The sequence below is a fragment of the Podarcis filfolensis genome (genome assembly GCF_964270895.1).
Source record: "Podarcis filfolensis genome assembly, chromosome: 7".
Classification (NCBI taxonomy): Eukaryota; Metazoa; Chordata; class Lepidosauria; order Squamata; family Lacertidae; genus Podarcis; species Podarcis filfolensis.
The window spans coordinates 16,561,166-16,584,103 of NC_139603.1; the positions used below are offsets into that span (position 1 = coordinate 16,561,166).

Below are 22,938 nucleotides of genomic sequence, written 5' to 3' on the forward strand. Positions count from 1 at the left end.
AGTTGGCATAGTAGAGAATGGGGAGGGAGCACCAGGCTGCACAGCACAATGACCTGAATACCCTGGGCAATAGCGGCCGCTTCATTGGCTTCCTTTTCATCTGCACCCACTAGCTGTTCCTTGGCATCAGAAACTGCAGCCTAAGGAGGACAAACCAAGGGAGAGGGCATAATCTACATATTAATTCCTTACCGTCCCATTCTTAAGTTCACCGCATTTCATAATCATATTCAAATTCAGGAAAAAATCAAAACAAAAATGCACCAACATTTTAGTGGGCAACTAGGTACCAGAATCTGCCAGTGATGTTGCTTTCTAACTAATCAGGAACTGTAGTTTGTTAAGGGTGCTGGGAATTGTAGCTCTGAAAGATACAGTGTCCAGGATTCTTTGGAGGAAGTCACGGGCCTTGGTGTGTCTACAGCTATTGTCTTTCAACAGCCCTGTTCATAATACTGAGCTTGCAACGGCTACAGCAGATAATGAAAACAGATACAAATTTCCATAAAATCTACCTGTTTCAACATAACCAGAGACACGGGCTCCTTGGTGACGTGGTCAGACTCCTCCAAGTAGTATTCCACTTGAAATCCATTGAGTAAAAACTTGAAATTGCTTGAGTACTCAATAACGTTCTCTCTCAGTCTCTGTTCATAATACTGTGCTTGCAACGGATACAGCAGATAATGAAAACAGATACAAATTTCCATAAAATCTACCTGTTTCAACATAACCAGAGACATGGGCCCCTTGGTGACATGGTCAGACTCCTCCAAGTAGTATTCCACTAGAAATCCATTGAGTAAAAACTTGAAATTGCTTGAGTACTCAATAACGTTCTCTCTCAGTCTCTGTTCATAACGCTGAGCTTGCAACAGACATGGCAGATAACGAAAACAGATACAAATTTCCATAAAATCTACCTGTTCCAACATAACCAGAGACATGGGCTCCTTGGTGACATGGTCAGACTCCTCCAAGTAGTATTCCACTAGAAATCCATTGAGTAAAAACTTGAAATTGCTTGAGTACTCAATAACGTTCTCTCTCAGTCTCCTGTACTCTACACCCTGCTGTTTGAAAGTTGCCATTAGCAGCACTGGCTCTGAGATGGCAACCAACTCTTCCTCGCCGATATTTTCAAGCAAGACTAGGGTTCCAAAGTGGATGGCGTTCTCCAAAGTCCTTACGTAAGTGGAGTCAGAAACCTTGATAATGGAAATATTATAGCTTGCTGCTTCCGTGCCCCTATCCTCCTTTCCTCCCAAGCTCATCCTTTCAGCAATTTCCAGATTTTGAGAACATTCCTCAATGCTCTTTTCAAGTGATTTCTTCCGGTGATTAAGTGATTCAAGTTCATCGTGTAGGTCCCGGAGGCGGTCAGTTACTTTCTTTAGTTCGTCTCTGTCCGTATTGAGCTTCTGCATCAGTAGAGTGTGCAACCCTTCCTCTTTCCTGAGTTCTTGATGTTTTGGGGCCACCACGTTTGCTGCCCGGTCGTTCGCTTCCATGGATCCAACTCCTTGGCACAAGCCTTTGCAGGCAAATGATACAGCTGGCTCTATGAAAGATGGCTGAAAGTCCACATGGCTGAAAGTCCACAACTTCTCTCTACTTCTCTTCATTACAGCTGGGAGGAAATTCTCTTTGTCAGAAGTCTTCAAGGAGTCGAGGAATTTCAGGTGCCTTACAACCATTTTGGAACTACCTGAAATTTCAAATAAATACATATATATTAAAATGTTTTCAAAATATAAATATCTCATTTTAAAAATCTGGAAGATTTTCAACCTTGCTGTTCTTTCCCCTGTAATAGTTTTTGGAGCATCCAGGTGATTCTTAAGCCAAAGGAAATGGATAAGGTCATAAAATGACACTTGCATCTATGGTTCATTTTATTGCATTGAATGCAGGGGGAGGGGCTGATGCCCATTGGACTTGTAGGGCAGAATACGGGAGATTCAACAGTAGTGGGGAATTAGAGCCAATGACAGGCAGAGTGAACTAATTCTGGCTTTGTCCTCACCCTCCTTCCTGCTGAGTTCCATAACAGCAACACTGGGTCTACGGAGGAACAGGAGCAGATGGGGGCTGGCTAAGCAGAAGCTTAGCTTTTTAGGGCAGTTCCCCACTTGCCCTAATGGACTAAAGTCTACAGGTTGAATGTCTGAATATAAAGTGATATGATGAAAATGCTCAGTATCAACAAAGAAACACATGACAACCCCTCCCAATAGAGGATTAAAAAAATAAATTACCGCTTCCAGTTGAATCAGGTTTTCTTTCTGGCGTTTTTGTCACATTTTCCATGCCCAACGTGACAGGTCCTGGTGGATCGTTTATGCAGTTGACAAATGAGGTATTTGTCAGTTTGAGGGTATGGAGAGCCGAAAACGGACCTTCCAGGGCGGGCATTCGCTCCACCAGGTCGCTCTCACACTCCTCCTGTAATGACATCAAATATATTCTCAGTAGGGATTTGATAGCCCTGGTCTCCCCCGGCCTAACACGCTAACTGCATCACACTCACTCTCTTGTGACCCCACCCACAAAAGGGGCAATGGCGGGAAGCGCTGCCTGTGGGGGCGGGGTGCCCAGCGCGGGGGCAGCTGCAATGGCACCCTGCCAGGATCATGCTTCCGGGGGGGGTGGTGTGCTCCCCCTGCACTCCTCTTCCTCTGCCAGTGAAAGGGGGGGCATTTTTAGACATTTTTAGCAATAAATGCAAATGTTTTACCTTTAAAGGTAAAGGGTAAAAGGACCCCTGACTGTTAGGTCCAGTCGCGGACGACTCTGGGGTTGTGGCGCTCAATTTGCTTTACTGGTTGAGGGAGCTGGCATCCAGCTTCCGGGCACGTGGCCAGCATGACTAAGCCGCTTCTGGCAAACCAGAGCAGCATACAGAAACGCCGTTTACCTTCCCCCCAGAGCGGTACCTATTTATCTACTTGCACTTAGACATGCTTTTGAACTGCTAGGTTGGCAGGAGTAGGGACCGAGCAACGGGAGCTCACCCCGTCACGGGGATTCAAACTGCAGACCTTCGTATCGGCAAGCCCTACCCTAGTCACATTTTTTTCTTACCTCAGCATGCTTGGTGCCAGAAATTGACACCAAGAGAATTATCCAGAAAATCGACATCGCAATCTATGAAAAAAGAAAAGCAGATGAATATTGCTTTTAGACAGCTTTTAAATCCCAGAACACTTTCCCGCCTAGGCTGTTCACCTAACAACTTACCTGTTTGCAGATCATTTGCTGAAATGTCCTCTGTGCACCAGATAACCCCAATATAAACTTAACATTGGATTGTGATGTAATCTGGCACCCCTGTCTTGAATTATTATGCCAAGATGGGAAAAGTTAAAATTGTCATTGCTAGGCAAATTTTCAGTGATAAAAATGAATGTTTTGCCTAGAATATTTTTATTTCATATAATACCTCTTGCGACTGATTCACTATTTAAAGAATGGCAAAAGGAGTTTATCTAAGTGTTATGGCAATGAAAAAAACCACAAATTAAAATGAAAGTACTGCAAGATGTAAAGCAAAGGGGAGGATTGGAACTGCCTGATTAGAAATTGTATTTTGCCACCTATTGCTTAGCGTGGATGAAGGAGTGAGTGATCCTAAGGAATAGGGGGATTTTGGAATTAGAGAGTCATGATTTAAGGTTTGGGTGACATGGATATCTGTGGTATGACAAGGTCAAAATGAATATGGACTTTCAAAATCATTTTGTTAGATGCACTATATTGAGAATCTGGAGTAGAGATAAACCTAGGTTGGAGGTGAAGATACCCCTATGGACTTCAGTGCAAGACGCATTTCATATGGAAACAGGTGACAGGTAAAGGCAAATGGTTAGCCTAGGGAGGCCAGATGACTTCACCTATTACAACTTTCCATTTTATAGGTTTGTTAGATTTGTGCATTGCTTCCCCCTAAGAAAGTGCCAATGCTATGTACAGCTGTTCTTCTGGTTTGTGCCAGAGCATTCCTACATCCCACTCTTCCTGAATTCTGGGTGAAGTAGAATAATTCCAGAACAAAAATTCCAGAACAGCAGCACATGTGCTTTACTACAGTTTTAAGTTTCCCCAGTTCATTCCTTTGCATACACATACCAGTGTGCTCTGCAGTTTAAGCTGGACGCAGCTCAACATGGGCTTCCTCGATGACATTTCAATATCTTTCTAGGGCAGAAATGAGAATGTCCCCAGAATGTCCTCTAAAATGTGTCCAGCCCATTCACTTCATGAGATATATGTTGTCCCCCTTTGAATCTCCATCTTTTGAATTCTGGCCTTAAAGGAACTAAAAGCTTGAATACTGCAAAGCATATCCATAAGGCAAGTGAGCTGGTGCAGTAAGGTATTGTATGGCCTAATTAGCCGAGCCAATATTACTATCTGGTTATGGCAAAAGCTCAGGGGTGGAACAATTATTCAGACATGCAGTCCATGTTTCATATTTGATGCATCCTCTTTTCTTCTATATCCAATACTGTCATTTCTTCCTGTCCAACTGACTACAGTAATAGCCTTCTCCTTTGAAGTTGTGCCTTATGTATCCTACTGCTTTCTATGCTGCTGTGTCTGTCTGTCCCATACAAAATAAAGAAAAAGGGATGTGTGTGTGTATCCTGACAAATAAACAGCAACTTACAACAAAAAAGGGAAAAATTAAAATAAAACTGAAGGTAGCAGACTTTTGTAATCAGTCAATATATGCCTAAAATCTAATTACTGTTTTCCCCTCACAGAGCTGCAAGCTCCAGAGTTCCCTAGGAAGAGGAACTAACCTCTCAGCACCCTTAATAAACTCCAGTTCTCAGGATTTTAGACTGTGTAAATAGGTATGATATTGCTTTAAATATATGGTGCAGATGAGGCCTAAAACCACAAGAAGATTAACATCTGGGGCAGAGAGGGGAAGGCAGAGGGCAAGGAAGACCTTACACAGGAATGGACGGATTATGAAGTCACAGAATGAAAGAATCATAGAGTTAGAATGGAATAGAGGGTCATCTAGTTCCACATCCTGCAATGCAGGGGCTCAAGCCCATGACCCTGACCTGAAAATGAAAGCCATGGTAGGAACTGGGGAAAGCCAGAAGCGAAGTTGAATGAAATGCCAAGGAAAAGAGTTGGGCGAGAGATGTGGCAGTGGTGCCTTTTCTTCCTCTTTCTGGGAAAACTCATCAATCTCATCACTTCCCTGTGCTGAATGCAAAGAAAGAAATATTTCAATAATAAGAAATATACAATGTAATGCTAAGTGTATTTTAAGAAGCATCACTTGTGAGCAGGTTTGCTAGATATTGTGATTCCCAGCAACTGGTATTCAGAGGCATTTACTGTCCCTGATAGCGGAGGGAGAAAATGGCCATTGTGGCTAGCAGCAATTGATAGCCTTGTTTTCCATGAATTTGTTACGAAAAAGGAGCAATGCTGCTGAGTGCTCCAGATGGCTGGAAATCCAAACAGGATGTTGATGTTTTGGGACTGTACCGTGGGAACCAGGGACAGTCTATTATGTGCACTTAGCACCGGATGTTAGCTCAGAGTGGCACATGACCCTGTACTGGAAGTACATGGGTGGAGTTATTCTCTCTCTGGCTGCTGATGTGAGAGGGTGCAGACACGTTTCTCTGCACTACTGGAAAGACAGAAATAAAGACATGTAGATATATTTCTGTCTGTCTCTTTCCCCTCCCTGGGAGAGGAGGGGGAGGAATGGTGTGTTCTTCTTTCACGTTGGGAAGAATCGCCGATTGGAGACCTCCCTTGATCCTGCCGGGAGTCGCAGACAGGAGGTCACAAGGATTCAAGCCGGGCACCTGGAGGGTGGCCAAATTCCTCTGATATATGGCTTGATATCAACATATGGTAGCAGACGCTGCTGGTTATCTGATCCATGGGAATCAGCATGAGAGGTGAGAGGTTGATGGATCGTGTGCCATCCTCTGCGCCAAGGAAAGAAGATAACGTCTGCAATTGCAGCCAGAAGCTGAACGGCTGGACACCAAGAGGGGGTGTTTTCCAAGCGACGGAGCCCCAAAAAGGTATGCTGAATATCGGGCTAAAAGTGTGAATGCAGATTGATTTATTCTCTGGTTCACGAGAGCTGCGCTTGGAAAAAAACAGCTCTGAGAGAAAAGGCTTGCATACCACAGATTTTTGTGGTGAGATAACGAAGAAGTATGCACAGTTGCTAAGCAACGGCAGTCGGACAGTGGAAAACTACTGACACCTGGGGCTGGCTCAGTCAGAGCCGGGAAAGCGAAAGTTGTTTTGACTTTGAGACAGCTTGGAGATTGCCTGCCTGAGAGAGAGGCAGAAAGACAGCTCAAAAGGAGCTTTTGGGATTTTACTAGCTCGAGAGTGGAGAGCTGAGGCTTGGATTCAAAATGGATGCCAAGGACAGGGGGAGGGAAGAACGGAGTTCTAATTTCCCCACTGATGTTGCTACTGGAGAGGATGCTGTAGCTTTGAACGTTGTCCGATGCTACAATTGCGGACAGGCTGGGCATCTTCAGCGGAACTGCAAGAAGCCACGCCAGCCGAAAGGAGCGAAGGGCCGCTCAGCAAAGCCTGAGGCAGCAGGCAATGGTCATACCAAGTCTTCGGTGAAACCTGCAAAGGCCCTGATGGCGAAAGGAACCACGCCAGATGTTGGAAATTCATTTGTGATCGATACGGGCTGTAATTTTCATATGTCCCCGCACAGAGGACTCTTTTCGACGTTTAAGAAGCAAAGCTTCGCTGTGGAACAAGCCAACGGTCAGAAGCTGGAAGCGACCGGGGTTGGAACTGTGTATCTTAAGAGTCTGAACCTGACTATACACAATGTTTACTTGGTTCCTGAATTGAAGTTCAATCTGCTGAGTGTTTCGCAGATTGCAAAGAAAGGACTGAAACTGTCCTATGATGATAAGAGCTGCGAGATCTTCAAAGATGGAGAGTTATATCTTTCTGCCAGACAGAAAGGTGGACTGTATTTGTTGGACTTTGACCAAAGTGATTACATGGAATGTAATTCTGAGTCTAACATGATTTCTCTTGCAGGTGTGACCAAAACAAGCGCCAAGAAGGTGGCCAGGGTCGACAGAGCGTTTCAGCGGGTGTATGCTGATGTGATTGGTCCTCTAGAACCATCTAGAGGCAATGCAAGATTTTATCTTGTGTGTGTGGATCATTTCTCTAACTTTGTCTGGGTTTATGTGTTAAAGAAACCACAGGAAGCCTTGGAAAGGTTTCAGGAGTTTTGTGACAAAGTTAAAGATATGCATGATGCTAACATTGATTGTCTTTTGACAGATGAGAAGCAGATTTTTCTTTTACAGGATTTCCAGAGGTTCCTGCAGAAGAAGGGGATCAGACACAAGATTGCTGTTTCAGCAGAAGCGTGGAACAGGGGTGTCTGTGTAAAAGTGAACAAAGAATTGCAAAAGGGAATGAATGCGCAATTGCTTAGTTCACATCTGCCACATGAGTTCTGGGCGGAGTCACTCATGTCGTTTTGTCATGCGTGGGTGAGAAAGGTTTCAAAAGAGTTGGGAAGTTCTCCTTTTGAGAAACTGTTCCACAGAAAACCTTCTGTTGCCCATTTTAAGGTCTTTGGGTCTCATGTGAGGACAGAAGCTCCAGGTGGAGTAAAGAATGCCAGAGGCATTTTTGTGGGTTATGAAAAGGGTCTCTACAGAGTAATTTTGTCTGAATCTGGTCAGGTGATTCTCACAAAATTTCTAGAGAGTGCTCCTGAAAAGGAGAGAGTGATAGTGCACACATTTCCCACAGAGGGCGATTCAGATGATGATGATGATTTCACAGAGTACAGTGGTACTGAGAGTGACAGTGATAGCTCAGAGAGCTCAGTTGTCACAGTCATTGAGAGGAAATCTCACACAATGGATAGACCTTCACAGGTGAAGGATGAACCACTGTTTACTGTTGGAACTGGTTCTCCTAAGAGTCCTGAGACAGAACCAGTGAGCAGAGAGGATCAGCACCTCATACGCAGGTCTGAGAGAGTCACAAAGGGTGAACCACCCAAAAGGTACTCAAAAGAGTTTGCTAACTTAGCTGTTGCATGTGTTGCTGTTGTACACAACCGAGGACAGGTTGGAGCTGTGTCTAAGTCAGAGACAAAGACACAACAGAGAGTTGCTAGCCAAGGTAATGCAGATGCACTCATTCCTTGGAAGCCAGACAACCAGAGAGGTACACTGGGGAAACCAGTGGCGGGTAGTTCCAAGGGTGGAACTGAAACAACAGGGGAGTGTTATGTGTATAACAACTGTTTGTTTTCTTCTCTGGATCACGCTTTGCTTGCCGCAACATGCATTGATTCTTTTGGGGGAGGTTGTTACGAAAAAGGAGCAATGCTGCTGAGTGCTCCAGATGGCTGGAAAGCCAAACAGGATGTTGATGTTTTGGGACTGTACCGTGGGAACCAGGGACAGTCTATTATGTGCACTGAGCACCGGATGTTAGCTCAGAGTGGCACATGACCCTGTACTGGAAGTACATGGGTGGAGTTATTCTCTCTCTGGCTGCTGATGTGAGAGGGTGCAGACACGTTTCTCTGCACTACTGGAAAGACAGAAATAAAGACATGTAGATATATTTCTGTCTGTCTCTTTCCCCTCCCTGGGAGAGGAGGGGGAGGAATGGTGTGTTCTTCTTTCACGTTGGGAAGAATCGCCGATTGGAGACCTCCCTTGATCCTGCTGGGAGTTGCAGACAGGAGGTCACAAGGATTCAAGCCGGGCACCTGGAGGGTGGCCAAATTCCTCTGATATATGGCTTGATATCAACAGAATTTGCCTAATCCACTGTTAAAGCCATCCAGGTTGATGGCTATCATTATTTCTTGGGGGAGAGAATCCCAACGTTTTACTAGGCACTGTGTGAAAAAGTACTTTATCCACACCTTTGCTCTCTTACGTGGTACGTGCCAAAGGATTCTACAAAACATTCCCACTCTGGGGCTTCGAAATATATCTTCCCCATGTTGTCTGTGATGAAGAGTTGGGTGGCAGGGATGATTTTATCTGGTCTCAGGCATTGGAGGATGACCAATGGTGAATGGAATCTGGTCTCAGGCATTGGAGGTCACGACCTGTGACCAGATTCCATTCACCATTGTCAATCGAAAAGGAATCAATGGGCAATCCGGCAATCAGCCAGGCACAGATCTTGACTGGTTCCCCATAAGTGTTACTCAGGCTGAAATCAGTAGAGAATGGGACTTTCTCCTCCTAGCACAAAACCCACCGTTTCTTCTGACATTCTGTACGGTCACAACAGTAAAGGCTCCCAGATTAGCCACCGTCCCTGAAGATAACAAGACACCCCTGGTGAGGTCAGTGTGCTGAATTCTTGGCAAGCGTGCTGCTTCCATCCTTCCTAGCTTTCTTTCCTCCCAAGCCACTGTTCAGCTTTTCAGCCCTGTCCGGCTTCTCAGAGCAGACGTCAGTGTTGTTCCCGAGTTCTTTCTTCCGGGTATTCATTTCTTCATCCTTCAGGTCCTGGAAGTGGTCAATCACCTTCTTGAGTTCTGCTTGCTTTGTATTGAGCTTCTGCATTTGTACAGGGAGCAAACCTTCAGCTTCTCTGTGTCGTTTGCGTTTTGGGGCCATCACCTTTGCAACAAGGTCCTGCTCTTCCGTGGCCCTCACCCCTTTGCACAAGCCTTCGTAGGCAGATGATACATTCTCTATGACAGCTGGCTGAAAGTCCAAGCAGCTGTTGAACTTCTTTCTAATTCTTTTCGTTACAGCTGGTGGAATATTATCTTCATCATAAGTCTTCAAGCCTTTGAGGAATTTCAGATCCCTTAGAACCCTTTTGGAGCTACCTGGAATTTTACACAAATATATTATATATATATATGTTTTCAAAATACAAATGACTAATTCTGGCTTTGTCCTCACCCTCCTTCCTGCTGAGTTCTATAACAGCAACACTGGGTCACAGAGTGGACATGGTCATCAATTAAAAAAGAAGAGCACATGAAGATTGTTCTAAGGCAGAAGGCATAGTCATCTGTGTAGACCTGTGCCTTGAGGAGGACCCATGAATCCTAGGCTCGACTCTATCATGTGCCAGCCCTCCACCAGCCCTCCAATGCCTAAGCCAAATCCAACCTACCTCTGGAATCAAGAGTTGGTGAGGCCAACCATGGTCCGCACCACAGCGAATAGGAAAAGACCAAGGAGCCACAGAATGGACACGGTCATCTATTTAAAAAAGAAGAACAGATGAAGATTGTTCTTAGACAGAAGGCATAGTCAACAACTTGAGTAGGGATCAGTGAGCTCAGCCTGACAAACCACTTATTGGGCATTCATCTTGATTTGCTTGCTTATGCAGAAGTTAGATTATATCTGGACTTTAAGGAGCAAGCTGGATGACAGAGCACTTTAATCCACTTTAACTGCACCAACCTAAATTTCCAGTGTACACTTGAATCCCTCCCACAAAATACTAACAAGGAGGTGGCCAGAGAGAATGGCAGCTTACACAGACATGGGCTGGGCAGCTGTTGTGGCCCATCGTGGCAGGCTCTGACCCCCAGGAAGCAACACTGTGACAAGATGGCTGGCAGCTGGGGAATTCCTACGTCGGCCACTTGGATTGGCAGGCTTTTCCACCATCCATTTATTTGAATTCTGGCCAATACAGCCAGGCTAAGTGGACGGGGCTTCACTCCGGTCTTGAATCCCTCCCACAGGCTGGCTGTTCCCAATCCCAGTTGGATGAAAAACACCCCTCCTTTCCCACCTTATTCAGTAATGCCGTGGGTTTTGTATATTAATCTTTTGCTTCCTAGGATACTGGTGGTTTTATAATGGTTGCTGTTTTCGGAACCAGAAAGCCATTTGCCTGTAAACAGATTGGCCCCATTTTTGCCTAAGCCAAATCTAACTGACACCTGGAATCAATAATGTTGTGGCCCAATTTTAAATCTCAGAATACTGTCCTGCCCAGTTTGTTCACCTAACAACTTACGTTTTTGCAGGGTCACTGCATCAACTGAAATGTCCTCTGTGCACCAGATAAGCTTAATATTGGATTTGCCTTCCCCATAGTAATATCCACAGCTTTGGCGGAGAAGGCATTGCATGAAATCCTTTAAGTTCAAAATCAGACTTATTTCGTCTATTAAAAAGAAAAGGAGCAGATGAAGAATGTCCTCAGACAGACTATCATGTGCCTGCCCTCCACCAGCCCTCTAATGCCTAAGCCAAATCCAACGTACACCTGGAATCAATAATGTTGTGGCCTAATTTTAAATCCCAGAACATTGCCCTGTCCAGTTTGTGCACCTAACAACTTCTGTTTTTGCAATGGTTTACCTTCACCTGGAGGTGCTGGAGGAGACTCTTGAGAGTCCCATGGACTGCAAGAAGATCAAACCTCTCCATTCTTAAGGAAATCAGCCCTGAGTGCTCACTGGAAGGACAGATTGTGAAGCTGAGGCTCCAATACTTTGGCCACCTCATGAGAAGAGAAGACTCCCTGGAAAAGACCCTGATGTTGGGAAAGATGGAGGGCACAAGGAAAAGGGGACGACAGAGGGAGAGATGGTTGGATAGTGTTCTCGAAGCTACCAGCATGAGTTTGACCAAACTGCGGGAGGCAGTGGAAGGCAGGAGTGCCTGGCGTGCTCTGGTCCATGGGGTCACGAAGAGTCGGACATGACTAAATGACTAAACAACAACAACCTTCACCTTTACCCAGAAGTGCAAGCTGGATTTCGAAGGGGCAGAAGAACCAGAGACCAAATTGCAAACATGCGCTGGATAATGGAGAAAGCTAGAGAGTTCCAGAAAGAAATCTACTTCTGCTTCATTGACTATGCAAAAGCCTTTGACTGTGTCAACCACAGCAAACTATGGCAAGTTCTTAAAGAAATGGGAGTGCCTGATCACCTCATCTGTCTCCTGAGAAATCTCTATGTGGGACAAGAAGCTACATTTAGAACTGGGTATAGAACAACTGATTGGTTCAAAATTGGGAAAAGAGTACAACAAGGCTGTATATTGTCTCCCTGCTTATTTAATTTATATTCAGAATTCATCATGCAAAAGGCTGGGCTGGATGAATCCCAAGCTGAAATTAAGATTGCCAGAAGAAATATCAACAACCTCAGATATGCAGATGACACAACCTTGATGGCAGAAAGTGAGGAGGAATTAAAGAACCTTTTAATGAGGGTGAAAGAGGAGAGCACAAAATATGGTCTGAAGCTCAACATCAAAAAAATGAAGACCATGGCCACTGGGCCCATCACCTCCTGTCAAATAGAAGGGGAAGAAATGTAGGCAGTGAGAGATTTTACTTTCTTGGACTCCATGATCACTGCAGATGGTGACAGCAGTCACGAAATTAAAAGACACCTGCTTCTTGGGAGGAAAGCAATGACCGGGATGGTGACAGCAGTAACGAAATTAAAAGACCCTTGCTTCATGGGAGGAAATCAATGACAAACCTAGACAGCATCTTAAAAAGCAGAGACATCACCTTGCCAACAAAGGTCTGTAAAGCTATGGTTTTCCCAGTGGTGATGTATGGAAGTGAGAGCTGGACCATAAAGAAGGCTAATCGCCGAAGAATTGATGCTTTTGAATTATGGTGCTGGAGGAGACTCTTGAGAGTCCCATGGACTGCAAGAAGATCAAACCTCTCCATTCTTAAGGAAATCAGCCCTGAGTGCTCACTGGAAGGACAGATTGTGAAGCTGAGGCTCCAATACTTTGGCCACCTCATGAGAAGAGAAGACTCCCTGGAAAAGACCCTGATGCTGGGAAAGATGGAGGGCACAAGGAGAAGGGGACGACAGAGGGCGAGATAATAATAATAATAATAATGACGATGCTGATGCTGATGATGGTTTGATAGTGTTCTCGAAGATACCAGCATGAGTTTGACCAAAGTGCAGGAGGCAGTGGAAGACAGAAGTGCCTGGAGTGCTTTGGTCCATGGGGTCAGGAAGAGTCGGACACGACTAAACGACTAAACAACAACATATTGTAAAAACTGGGAAGTTCATTACAAGTTAAAATCCATCCATGTATCCATTCCTTTATCCCACTTAAAAAAAACACAAAAACTTTAAACAGCCTTCAGACTAACAGAGAACAAACAAACATAATGGGGTCCAGTATATTCTAAATACTATTTTTTTATTGTATGAGCCTCAATTTAATGTCCAGAGACACCCTTGTTATGTGTCTTAATATACTTAAGCAATTATTTATTTATTACTGTTTCACTGTATTTTATTCTTGTGAATTGCTTTGGGACATTACATTGCTGTAAGTGATTTACCATTTTACATTTATTTAAAATATGTGGTAAAATGAAGGAGGGAAACGTAAACATACAAATGCTATGAGGTAAAATTGGAATTATGAAAACCATGAGGCGGGATGGAGGGAAGTCAACAGCTCGTATGAGCAAATAATGAAAGAGTTTTATAAAGATGTAATTAATATTATAAAAAGGGGAAATTAATAAATATATTATTAAAAAATAAATAAAAGATTGTAAAAAGAAAGGAAGAAGACTGTAGACAATAAATCTTCTTCTAATTACCACCACTGCATGCTGTTTATATATGCCGGCAGCCTGCCAGCACACACATATGCAGCAGCTCGGGTCAACACGGTACAAAGTCTTGCTGCACTATTCAAATACAACAATTCCTGTCTTCATGTAATCCTCCCTGCTCTTTGCAGGCCAATTTTGCCAGGCTACAGTCTAATCCATATTTATTTGTGTAAAATACTGTTGAAAAGAACGGGATTTCTAAGTAAACATGCATAGGACTGGACTTTATAGCAGCTCTCCTATGCAAGACACTTATGCATACTTACTTTGTAGTACGTTCCACTGGACTCAATGGAACTTACTTCCATTTAATCATTCAGACAATAAGAGTGCAAAGGTTCATATGCTACAGATAAATTTTTAATAATATATTTACTTTGGATATAAATCTAGTTAAGCCACTATTTTAAATATCTGTGTTTATGTGGCACATATGGCAATGTGCAAATAGTAATTTTAAAGGATTAGCATCCAACAAATATTGCAACAGAGACATGGAAATGTGATATCAATTAACACATTCAGTGTGATTCCATGACAGATTTATGACTGAAATATGAGGGTAGTCTCAGGAGCAAAAGCAAGATGGAAACAGCAGTGTGTCTGTTTTCTGAAGTCTAGGAAAAAATAAATCCCACATGGAAAGTTTATTCTAAATATAATAAAAGTTTCAAGTCAACACAAACCTTATGTCAACTTTTCTTCAACTGAAAATCAATATTGGGAAAATGCAGTTCGGATGAATTGAAGATGGTTGCATCAATCATTTTTGTCTAGTGGATATAGTGGTCCAGTATGCAGTGTCCAGAATTATTTGCAATGTGTATTTTAGGTATGGCTCCGCTGAATTTTTGTGAGTTTTAGTCACATGGTGTAGTCAATCATATGATCAGCTGACCCACTCAGGAACTTGATGGGTTTGGTCATTAATATCAGTGGAAATGTCTGCTTTGGACCAGAGTGGAATTCTATTTTTGCTAGACTTAACCTGCCAGGTAAGCTAGGAAGGAAAGATCAGTGTGGTAGCTTGGTAGCTGATACTGACGCGTAGCTGATACTGACGCGCAGCGTAAATTAATAATGCAGAGTTTTAAAGAATAAAAGCTTTACTTAGTTAAAATAAACTTCTTCATAAACAACATGGTTCCAAACAGTTTGACTGAGATCACATACTGACTCTGTTCACAACTGAAACAGACTGACTCTAACGGACATCTTACAGAGAACACAAAAAGAAACTGGCTACTAAGTCACATGTTAGAATGACTCAACAGTTAGCAGGACTGAATAACTTTAGTAGGCCCAAATCACTGTGCAGTCCCAGCACTTCCCAGCCTACTTTGCTGCTTCTGCTCTCATGTGTCTTTGTCACATGACAGATACTGCCTAAGAAGTGAGAACTGTAAACAATAGTGGGCAAGCCACACAGGTGTTGAGTTCTATGTATTTTAAAGTGGAGAAGCTATAACCAAATGGATAATGAAAACTTTTTCACAGTTATATTAGGAAGTTTCCCAAATGGACCTCAGACTAGATAGGGACAACCATAATTAAATAAAGTTATAATAATAATTGGAAGCAGGTGGCGCTGTGGTCTGAACCACGGAGCCTCTTGGGCTTGCCGATCAGAAGGTCAGCAGTTCGAATCCCCACGGCGGAGTGAGCTCCCGTTGCTCTGTCCCAGCTCCTGCCAACCTAGTTGTTAAAAAGCATGCCAGTGCAAGGAGATAAATAGGTACTGCTGCATCAGAAAGGTAAATGGCGTTTCTGTGTGCTCTGGTTTCCGTCACAGTGTCCCGCTGTGTCAGAAGCGGTTTAGTCATGCTGGCCACATGACCTGGAAAGCTGTCAGTGGACAAACACCAGCTCCCTTGGCCTGAAAGCGAGATGAGCGCCGCAACCCCATAGTCACCTTTGACTGGACTTAACAGTCCAGGGTTCTTTTACTTTTTATTTACCTATAATAATATTATTATTCTAATTTATTTATTATACCCCAGCCACTCTGGGCAGCTTCCAACAAAATATAAAGGAACAAAACAAAACATTCAATACTTAGGGCATCTTGAAAAAGGGCTGACTTCAGATGTCTACAAAAAGTTTAACTTTTTGACATCTAACGGGAAGGAGGCCAACAGGGCAGGCACGACTACTGAGAAGATTCTCTGCCTGGTTCCCTGTAACTTCACTTCTCTCACTGAGGGGACCACCAGAAGGCCCTCGGAGCTGGACCTCAGTGTCTGAGCTGAATGATGAGGGTGGAGATGCTCCTTCAGGTATACAGGGCCAAAGCCATTTAGGACTTTAAACACTTTGACATGTGTTTGGAAATGTACTGCATAAGCCTCTCCTTCTCAAGGAGGGGAGGAGAAGAAGAAGAAGAGTTTGGATTTGATATCCCGCTTTATCACTACTCGAAGGAGTCTCAAAGCGGCTCATAATCTCCTTTCCCTTCCTTTTTTTAAAAAATATATTTATTAGAGTTTTACAAAAAACAAAGATTTACAGAATAAAAGAAAAACCAAGAAAAAGAAAAATTCAAAAATACATAAAGAAGAAAAAAAAGGAAAATACAAAAAACAAATCCATTTTTTGATATTTTTAAGCTCATTTGCTTGTTTCCTTGACCTCCTCACACCTCCCCTTTTTGCATTCCCATTTACATAATCAATTCAGCAAATCCTTACCCTCTTTCACTTATCTTAACTCTATATCCTAACATATTATGACTCTATCTTTTCATCCATTTATCAATTCATTTTTGCATATTCTTATTAACTTTTGTTGCTGAATACCACTTATTGCCAATCCGAACATAATTTTAACATTCATTAATTTTACAATATTTCTGAAGATAGTCTTTAAATTTCTTCCAGTCTTCCTCCACCACCTCTTCTCCCAAGTCTCGGATTCTGCCAGTCATTTCCGCCAATTCCATATAGTCCATCATCTTCATCTGCCACTCTTCCAGGGTGGGTAGATCTTGTGTCTTCCAATACTTCGCAATAAGTATTCTTGCTGCTGTTGTTGCATACATAAAGAAAGTTCTGTCCTTCTTTGGCACCAATTGGCCGACAATGCCCAGAAGGAAGGCCTCTGGTTTCTTCAGGAAGGTATATTTAAATACCTTTTTCATTTCATTATAGATCATTTCCCAGAAAGCCTTAATTCTTGGGCACGTCCACCAAAGGTGAAAGAATGTACCTTCAGTTTCTTTACATTTCCAACATTTATTATCGGGCAAATGATATATTTTTGCAAGCTTGACTGGGGTCATGTACCACCTGTATATCATTTTCATAATATTCTCTCTTAAGGCATTACATGCCGTAAATTTCATACCTGTGGTCCACAACTGTTCCCAGTCAGCAAACATGATGTTATGTCCAACATCTTGTGCCCTTCCTCCCCCACAACAAACACTCTGTGAGGTGAGTGGGGCTGAGAGACTTCAGAGAAGTGTGACTAGCTTAAGGTCACCCAGCAGCTGCATGTGGAGGAGCGGAGACGCGAAGCCGGTTCCCCAGATTACGAGTCTACCACTCTTAACCACTACACCACACTGGAGTTGTGAGCGGGAGCCGTTTCCCGTGTTGGAAGGGGGCATTCCGCCCCCTGCCCAGCTGCTCCGGCTACTGCGCCACACCCCCAGGTGGCCAGCCCATTGGCTGGAGGCTTGGGGGCTGGTTTAGCCACTCAAACGTGGCCTTGGCAGCGTTTCCCAGCCATTGTACTGCTGCTTCTCGTTGGATCAAGACGTCGGCTTAAGACCTCCAGGAAGGACCTCCTCGACCATGTGCAGGCTGAGCAAGCATTGAGGATCTTTAGCAGCTAGTTTGCTTTAGGCTAACTGGTCTGCAGAAGATCGCCCTGTCAGCGCCAGTTGAGCCAGCGGGCTACCGCTGCCTTGCGCCGCCAGGTCTAAACGCCAGCTCTGAACGCAGCAACTGTTACTGAGAGGCTGAGGCGACAGCGGTGTGCGAAGCTGTGTGCGAGGTTTGGAAGCGGGGGTGTGGGGTTGGCTGGCTGTATCCCCCCCCCCTTTCTAGTTTTTTCGGGCTTTGACCCCCCCCCCGGTCCTTTTAAAGTTTTAAAGGACCCCCCCCCGTCCTTTTAAAAGCTCATTGCTGTGCCTGCACTGAGGATAGGTCCAAAAACTACCTTTGTCTGCTGTGGGGTTTGTGTCATTAGCTGGGTTTGTTCCTTGCCCGGTCCCTGTAACACCCGGCTTTAAAATTCAAATTGCCCCTTGCCGTTGGTGGCTGGGGCTGCTGTTACCAGGGTTGCTACGGCGACGAGTGGCCGCCATTCTAAGGCGCCACATGGTCAGCGCTGATCTTATCCTCTGGCCGTATTAGGTTCTCTTTTTCAACCTTTCCCTTTGTGTTTCGGTTGCCTTGGGGACTGTGCAGGCTGCTATAATTTTCCCCTGACTCCTGAGTTAGACTGGGGGCAGGCCCGCTTGGCAGCGGCTCTGCTGGGCGCAAAAAACGGTTGAACTAAGGCTGTACATCTTTGGACAGTATCCACTCCAAATTGGCACTGGCCACTTGGTTTTTCGCCTACCTTGTAGCAAATCATCGCAACATTTGGGTATTGGTGGTTAGGCATTGGAATATGATTGTGGGTTGGAGGGCAGGGTGTGGCCATCGCCTACCCCTCCATTTTATGGGTATTCTGGTAAAGGAATCCGGTGGTTGTGGATCCTGTCCAATGCCCTTTGCTGGTGGCTAGGGCCATGGCACGACCCCCGGTGACATCAGGGGGAGCTTTCAGTTGTATTTGCATCAACAGGCTCCTCCCACTGGTGGTTAACCCTTGATAGACTCACCCCTCCCAGAGGGGGTGGAGTCACGCACTGTTGTTTTATCCAATGCCTAAGCCAATGCCTCTCACATGCTATAATCAATAAAGTTGTGGCCTTTTTTAGCCCATTAACCTAATATACCCTGTCCATGTGTCTTTCTTTTCCTCAAGCTAGTCCTAGAATCACAATATGAAGTTATGGCTACAGAACATCTCAGTTTAGGGTTTGATTTGGTTTCTTTTTTCCTTCTCCCACACAGGTCCAAAATTACAAAGAAGTAGCCCAATATCTTGTATTGAATGTGCAGGTATCTGCACACTTTCTAAGTTGCTCAAAAGTTTTGAACTTGCCTTAGGATCTTTGGGGTGAAGTACTTATTCGTGCATTCAACCTGCAGCCGGCACAGTCATTAAAATGCTAGTGAACGACAACTTTAAATGCAGTGGTTAGCTTAAACAAGGTGACACTGAAGTCTTTTATTTTTATACATTATAATTTTGTCTGCCAAAACAACTTTTAGCTTTTTAACCTGCATCACACTGTGTCATCTTCAGGCTCCAGATGACATCCCCAGTGAAAAATCACGTACAGGTTGTGAAATGTCTTTTTCTTTGACTCACTGTGCCTATTCTTTGGGTAAATTTACATGTTAATATCAAGCCTAGGTCATTGTTGGATACCTCAGTGGTAAAGTGAATTATTTTGAAACAGAAGGTTCCCAGGTCAGTCACTAGCATCCCAGGTTAATCAAGCAGCAGGTGTTGTGAATAAGGATAGGCAAATTTGTCAATTTGAGGTTCTCACTTTTTCATTTTTTTCTAATCTTAAATTTCCACACATTTCCACAAAAAAATGTAATTAAATAACAATCTTTGTGAAACTTTCTCATAATTTTTGGTGTGGATTTCTCTTAGTAAACACATTTTAATATGCATAATCTTGCAAGCTATTTTCACTAATATATGCCTTTTGATACATGTTCCCCTTAATAGATGCATTAGAAATGCAGACCCTCCAATTGTCCATATTTCCAGGAACATCCCTATTTTAGAGAAGCTAAAATAGGGATTTGACCCCGGAAAGTCCCACTTTTGCTTAGGATGTCCTAAAGTTGAGCTTCTATTGGTTATTAGGTTAGCTGCCTGAAGCATGCTTCTTGCAAAGCAACCAATGAAATTAGCAAATATTTGTAGTCATTCTAGTTAGTCTTGGCTGGTATTGGTGCCCACCCTGTGGAACGCCCTCCCATCAGATGTCAAGGAGCTGAGTAACTATATAATCTATAGAAGACATCTGAAGGCAGCCCTGTAGAGGGAAACTTTTTAATTTTTAATGCTTTATTATGTTTTTTTTATATGTTGGCTGGGACAACCCAGTCAGATGGGTGGGGGACAAATTTTTGCAGGTTTAGGTGCATATTGACAACAGCAAAAGTTTGTCTGGTTTCTTGTCAGGTTCCTGTAGGAGGGGGGAAAATAGGCTTGGCAGATTATTGTTTGTTCAAATTTTAATGAAAATGCTAATGCTGCTGCCAGACCTAATTGTTTAGCTGGAAAGGGCAAACATGATTTACATTAATTTGAACACCTTAATAACTAATTAAAATTATAGCCTCGTAGCCTTGCTCTCAGACATCCTTGCACTTTTACATAGCAACAAAGTATTGCTAATCACTCTCTCATGTGAAATTTTGGTTTGATTTATTGACACTTTAAGGCCATCTTGCAATTTGAACCTAATCAAACTTAACTGCAGATTTTGCACTCTGTGTGGCTCAGGGCTTTTATTCAACAGCTTACCTCTAAATATTGCTTGTCAAGCAGGATTTTCTCTACTGGTTTGCTCTGAGCAGTTTATCTTGGGCCAATTTTGCCTAGTGCGTTGGTCAAGGATTTTACAGATTTAAATCTCATCTGCTAAAGATAAGGGGGAAACCCTTGAAAAAGAAGAAAAAAACACCATTATGACTGAATAATGCTCTGTTGTGCAAAATGAGTAATTTTATAATTTACCTGCCCCTTCCTCTTAGCAGATATTTTTAATCTAAATATCAGAAAATTAAAAAGGAGGAAATTTCAGGGCTAGTCTTCCACAGGGTTAATTCTCCTGTGAACACTGGAGACACATAGTGGGTTTTTTCTGTCATATGATTCCTTACAAATATACAAATTGAGCACTGGAGAGCAGGCAAACATCCAGCCGCACTGCAGACTTTAAAAACAGCTCCAGTTATCGAAAAACAACTGGCATGCCCTTCGAGCCTCGTAGGGCTTCTCCTTGCCAACTATCTACAAAACTCCGACTCTTTTCTCCTTTACTAGCTACATTTTAATTGTCCCACATGCTGCTTCTTGAGCACCTCTCCAAGAGGCAAGTGAGATGTTTACATCAAACAGCAGCTATGCAACAAGTGCATTTAACCAACAAAGTGTACAAGGGCTTTGGGATGTTGAAGATCCAAAAAGGATGCTTATAGCAGGACCTTTGGAAACAAACTAAAATAGACCAATGTGGTAAAAAAATAGCACAAATCATCATGCAAAAGGCTGGGCTGGATGAATCCCAAGCCAGAATTAAGATTGCGGGAAGAAATACCAACAACCTCAGATATGCAGATGACACATCCTTATGGCAGAAAGTGAGGAGGAATTAAAGAACCTTTTAATGAGGGTGAAAGAAGAGAGCGCAAAATATGGTCTGAAGCTCAACATCCAAAAAACGAAGATCATGGCCACTGGTCCCATCACCTCCTGGCAAATAGAAGGGGAAGAAAGGGAGGCAATGAGAGATTTTACTTTCTTGGGCTCCATGATCACTGCAGATGGTGACAGCAGTCACGAAATTAAAAGACGCCTGCTTCTTGGGAGAAAAGCAATGACAATCCTAGATAGCATCTTAAAAAGCAGAGACATCACCTTGCCGACAAAGGTCCATATTGTTAAAGCTATGGTTTTCCCAGTAGTGATGAATGGAAGTGAGAGCTGGACCATAAAGAAGGCTGATCACCGAAGAATTGATGCTTTTGAATTATGGTGCTGGAGGAGACTCTTGAGGGTCCCATGGACTGCAAGAAGATCAAACCTATCCATTCAGAAGGAAATCAGCCCTGAGTGCTCACTGGAAGGACAGATCGTGAAGCTGAGGCTCCAGTGCTTGGCCACCTCATGAGAAGAGAAGACTCCCTGGAAAAGACCCTAATGTTGGGAAAGATTGAGGGCACAAGGAGAAGGGGACGGCAGTGGACAAGATGGTTGGATAGTGTTCTTGAAGCTACGAACCTGAGTTTGACCAAGGTGTGGGAGGCAGTGGAAGACAGGAGTGCCTGGCGTGCTCTGGTCTATGGGGTCACGAAGAGCTGGACACAGCTAAACGACTAAACAACAACAGTGTCAGCACTGACATAGGATAATGTCAAGCATGGTGGGGTTTCTGCATAAGAAGTCCTTGCTTTGGGGGACAGGCCTGGGCAATTTGTAGCCCCATTCCCAGCCAAACACATGCCACCTCACGAACCATGGTTTTGGAAACTCAGAGTTTTTAACCCCCCCTTTTTTTGCAGTCCCATCCAGGCAACATAAAGTGGAGTCTGAATTCACCCCTTAATACATCCAAATGAGCTGCATTCACTTTAATGCAGACCTGGTTTAAGAACGGTGTGCAACTGAAGATCTTACCCATTATGCTTGCATGCACATATACTTCTCCATGGGTGCATGCAATTTGAAGACATGACCCCATGTGTCAGGGAAGAGGAAAGGTGGGAGCCCCCCCCCCTTTTCTGAACCTTCTGAAGGGCAGGATCACAGTGTTGATTTAGAACAGTGGTTTGCAGAGGGGCATAGTCCAGAGGGGAAAAGCTGGGAAATACTGGGTGAGGAACAGCTAGAAGAGGGCACACCAGGAGAGAGATAGCTGGCAGATTCAGTGTCCTTGGACAGCATTCGTGACCCCACTTTGCCTGAGACTAGATGGGCTTGGAAAGTGATAGAACAGAAAGTGCTACGGCAACAAGCTCAGATTACCCGATGTAGGAGTGACGTAGATTAATGGGGACAGAGGGAGTGAACCTTAACTGGGAGCAACACCATTTTTTAAGAGAGAAATGCATTCCTTTGTCTCTGGCTGTGATTATTAAAGAACTTATCTGGCAAGAAGGTTCCTTTAGTTTGATCTGCTTAATTACTGCCACCGGGGGAGGCATCCGATTCCCTGAAGCCTGACACCATGTATACATACATGCATTGCAATGTACATATTCTACCACCAAGTACAATGACTTGTACACAGGTTTTGTTCTATTTTCTTAAGATCAAAGCCAGCCCAAATTAAAATATCCCTTGTAGTTACTGAAATGTATTCAGCCTCAAGATCTGCCAAACCTCAAGGTAAGGTTGTCTGCCCATGGTTTGTTTTCATTTATTTCAGTTGCCTGAGATAGAACAGTATCATCCATCACCACCCCCAAAATCAGGGTACAATATTGCAGGCTGACAAAGTTATTTTGGCGC

At 43.7% G+C, this 22,938-nt stretch overlaps 1 protein-coding gene across 1 annotated transcript in view; it reads right to left on the bottom strand.

Moving 5' to 3' along the window:
* LOC310767008 (uncharacterized protein) overlaps window positions 1-11,507 on the bottom strand; it is a 30,507-nt gene extending 19,000 nt beyond the window's left edge. The window contains exons 1-6 of the mRNA XM_083623689.1: window positions 11,020-11,507; window positions 10,159-10,247; window positions 3,085-3,147; window positions 2,259-2,445; window positions 516-1,708; window positions 54-140 (exon numbers count right to left, since the gene is read on the bottom strand). Of these exons, the coding sequence (XP_083479815.1) occupies window positions 54-140; window positions 516-1,708; window positions 2,259-2,445; window positions 3,085-3,147; window positions 10,159-10,247; window positions 11,020-11,134 (1,734 nt within the window). The 5' untranslated portion in view covers window positions 11,135-11,507. The remainder of the gene's footprint in view (window positions 1-53; window positions 141-515; window positions 1,709-2,258; window positions 2,446-3,084; window positions 3,148-10,158; window positions 10,248-11,019) is intronic.
* Window positions 11,508-22,938: the final 11,431 nt, after the last annotated feature.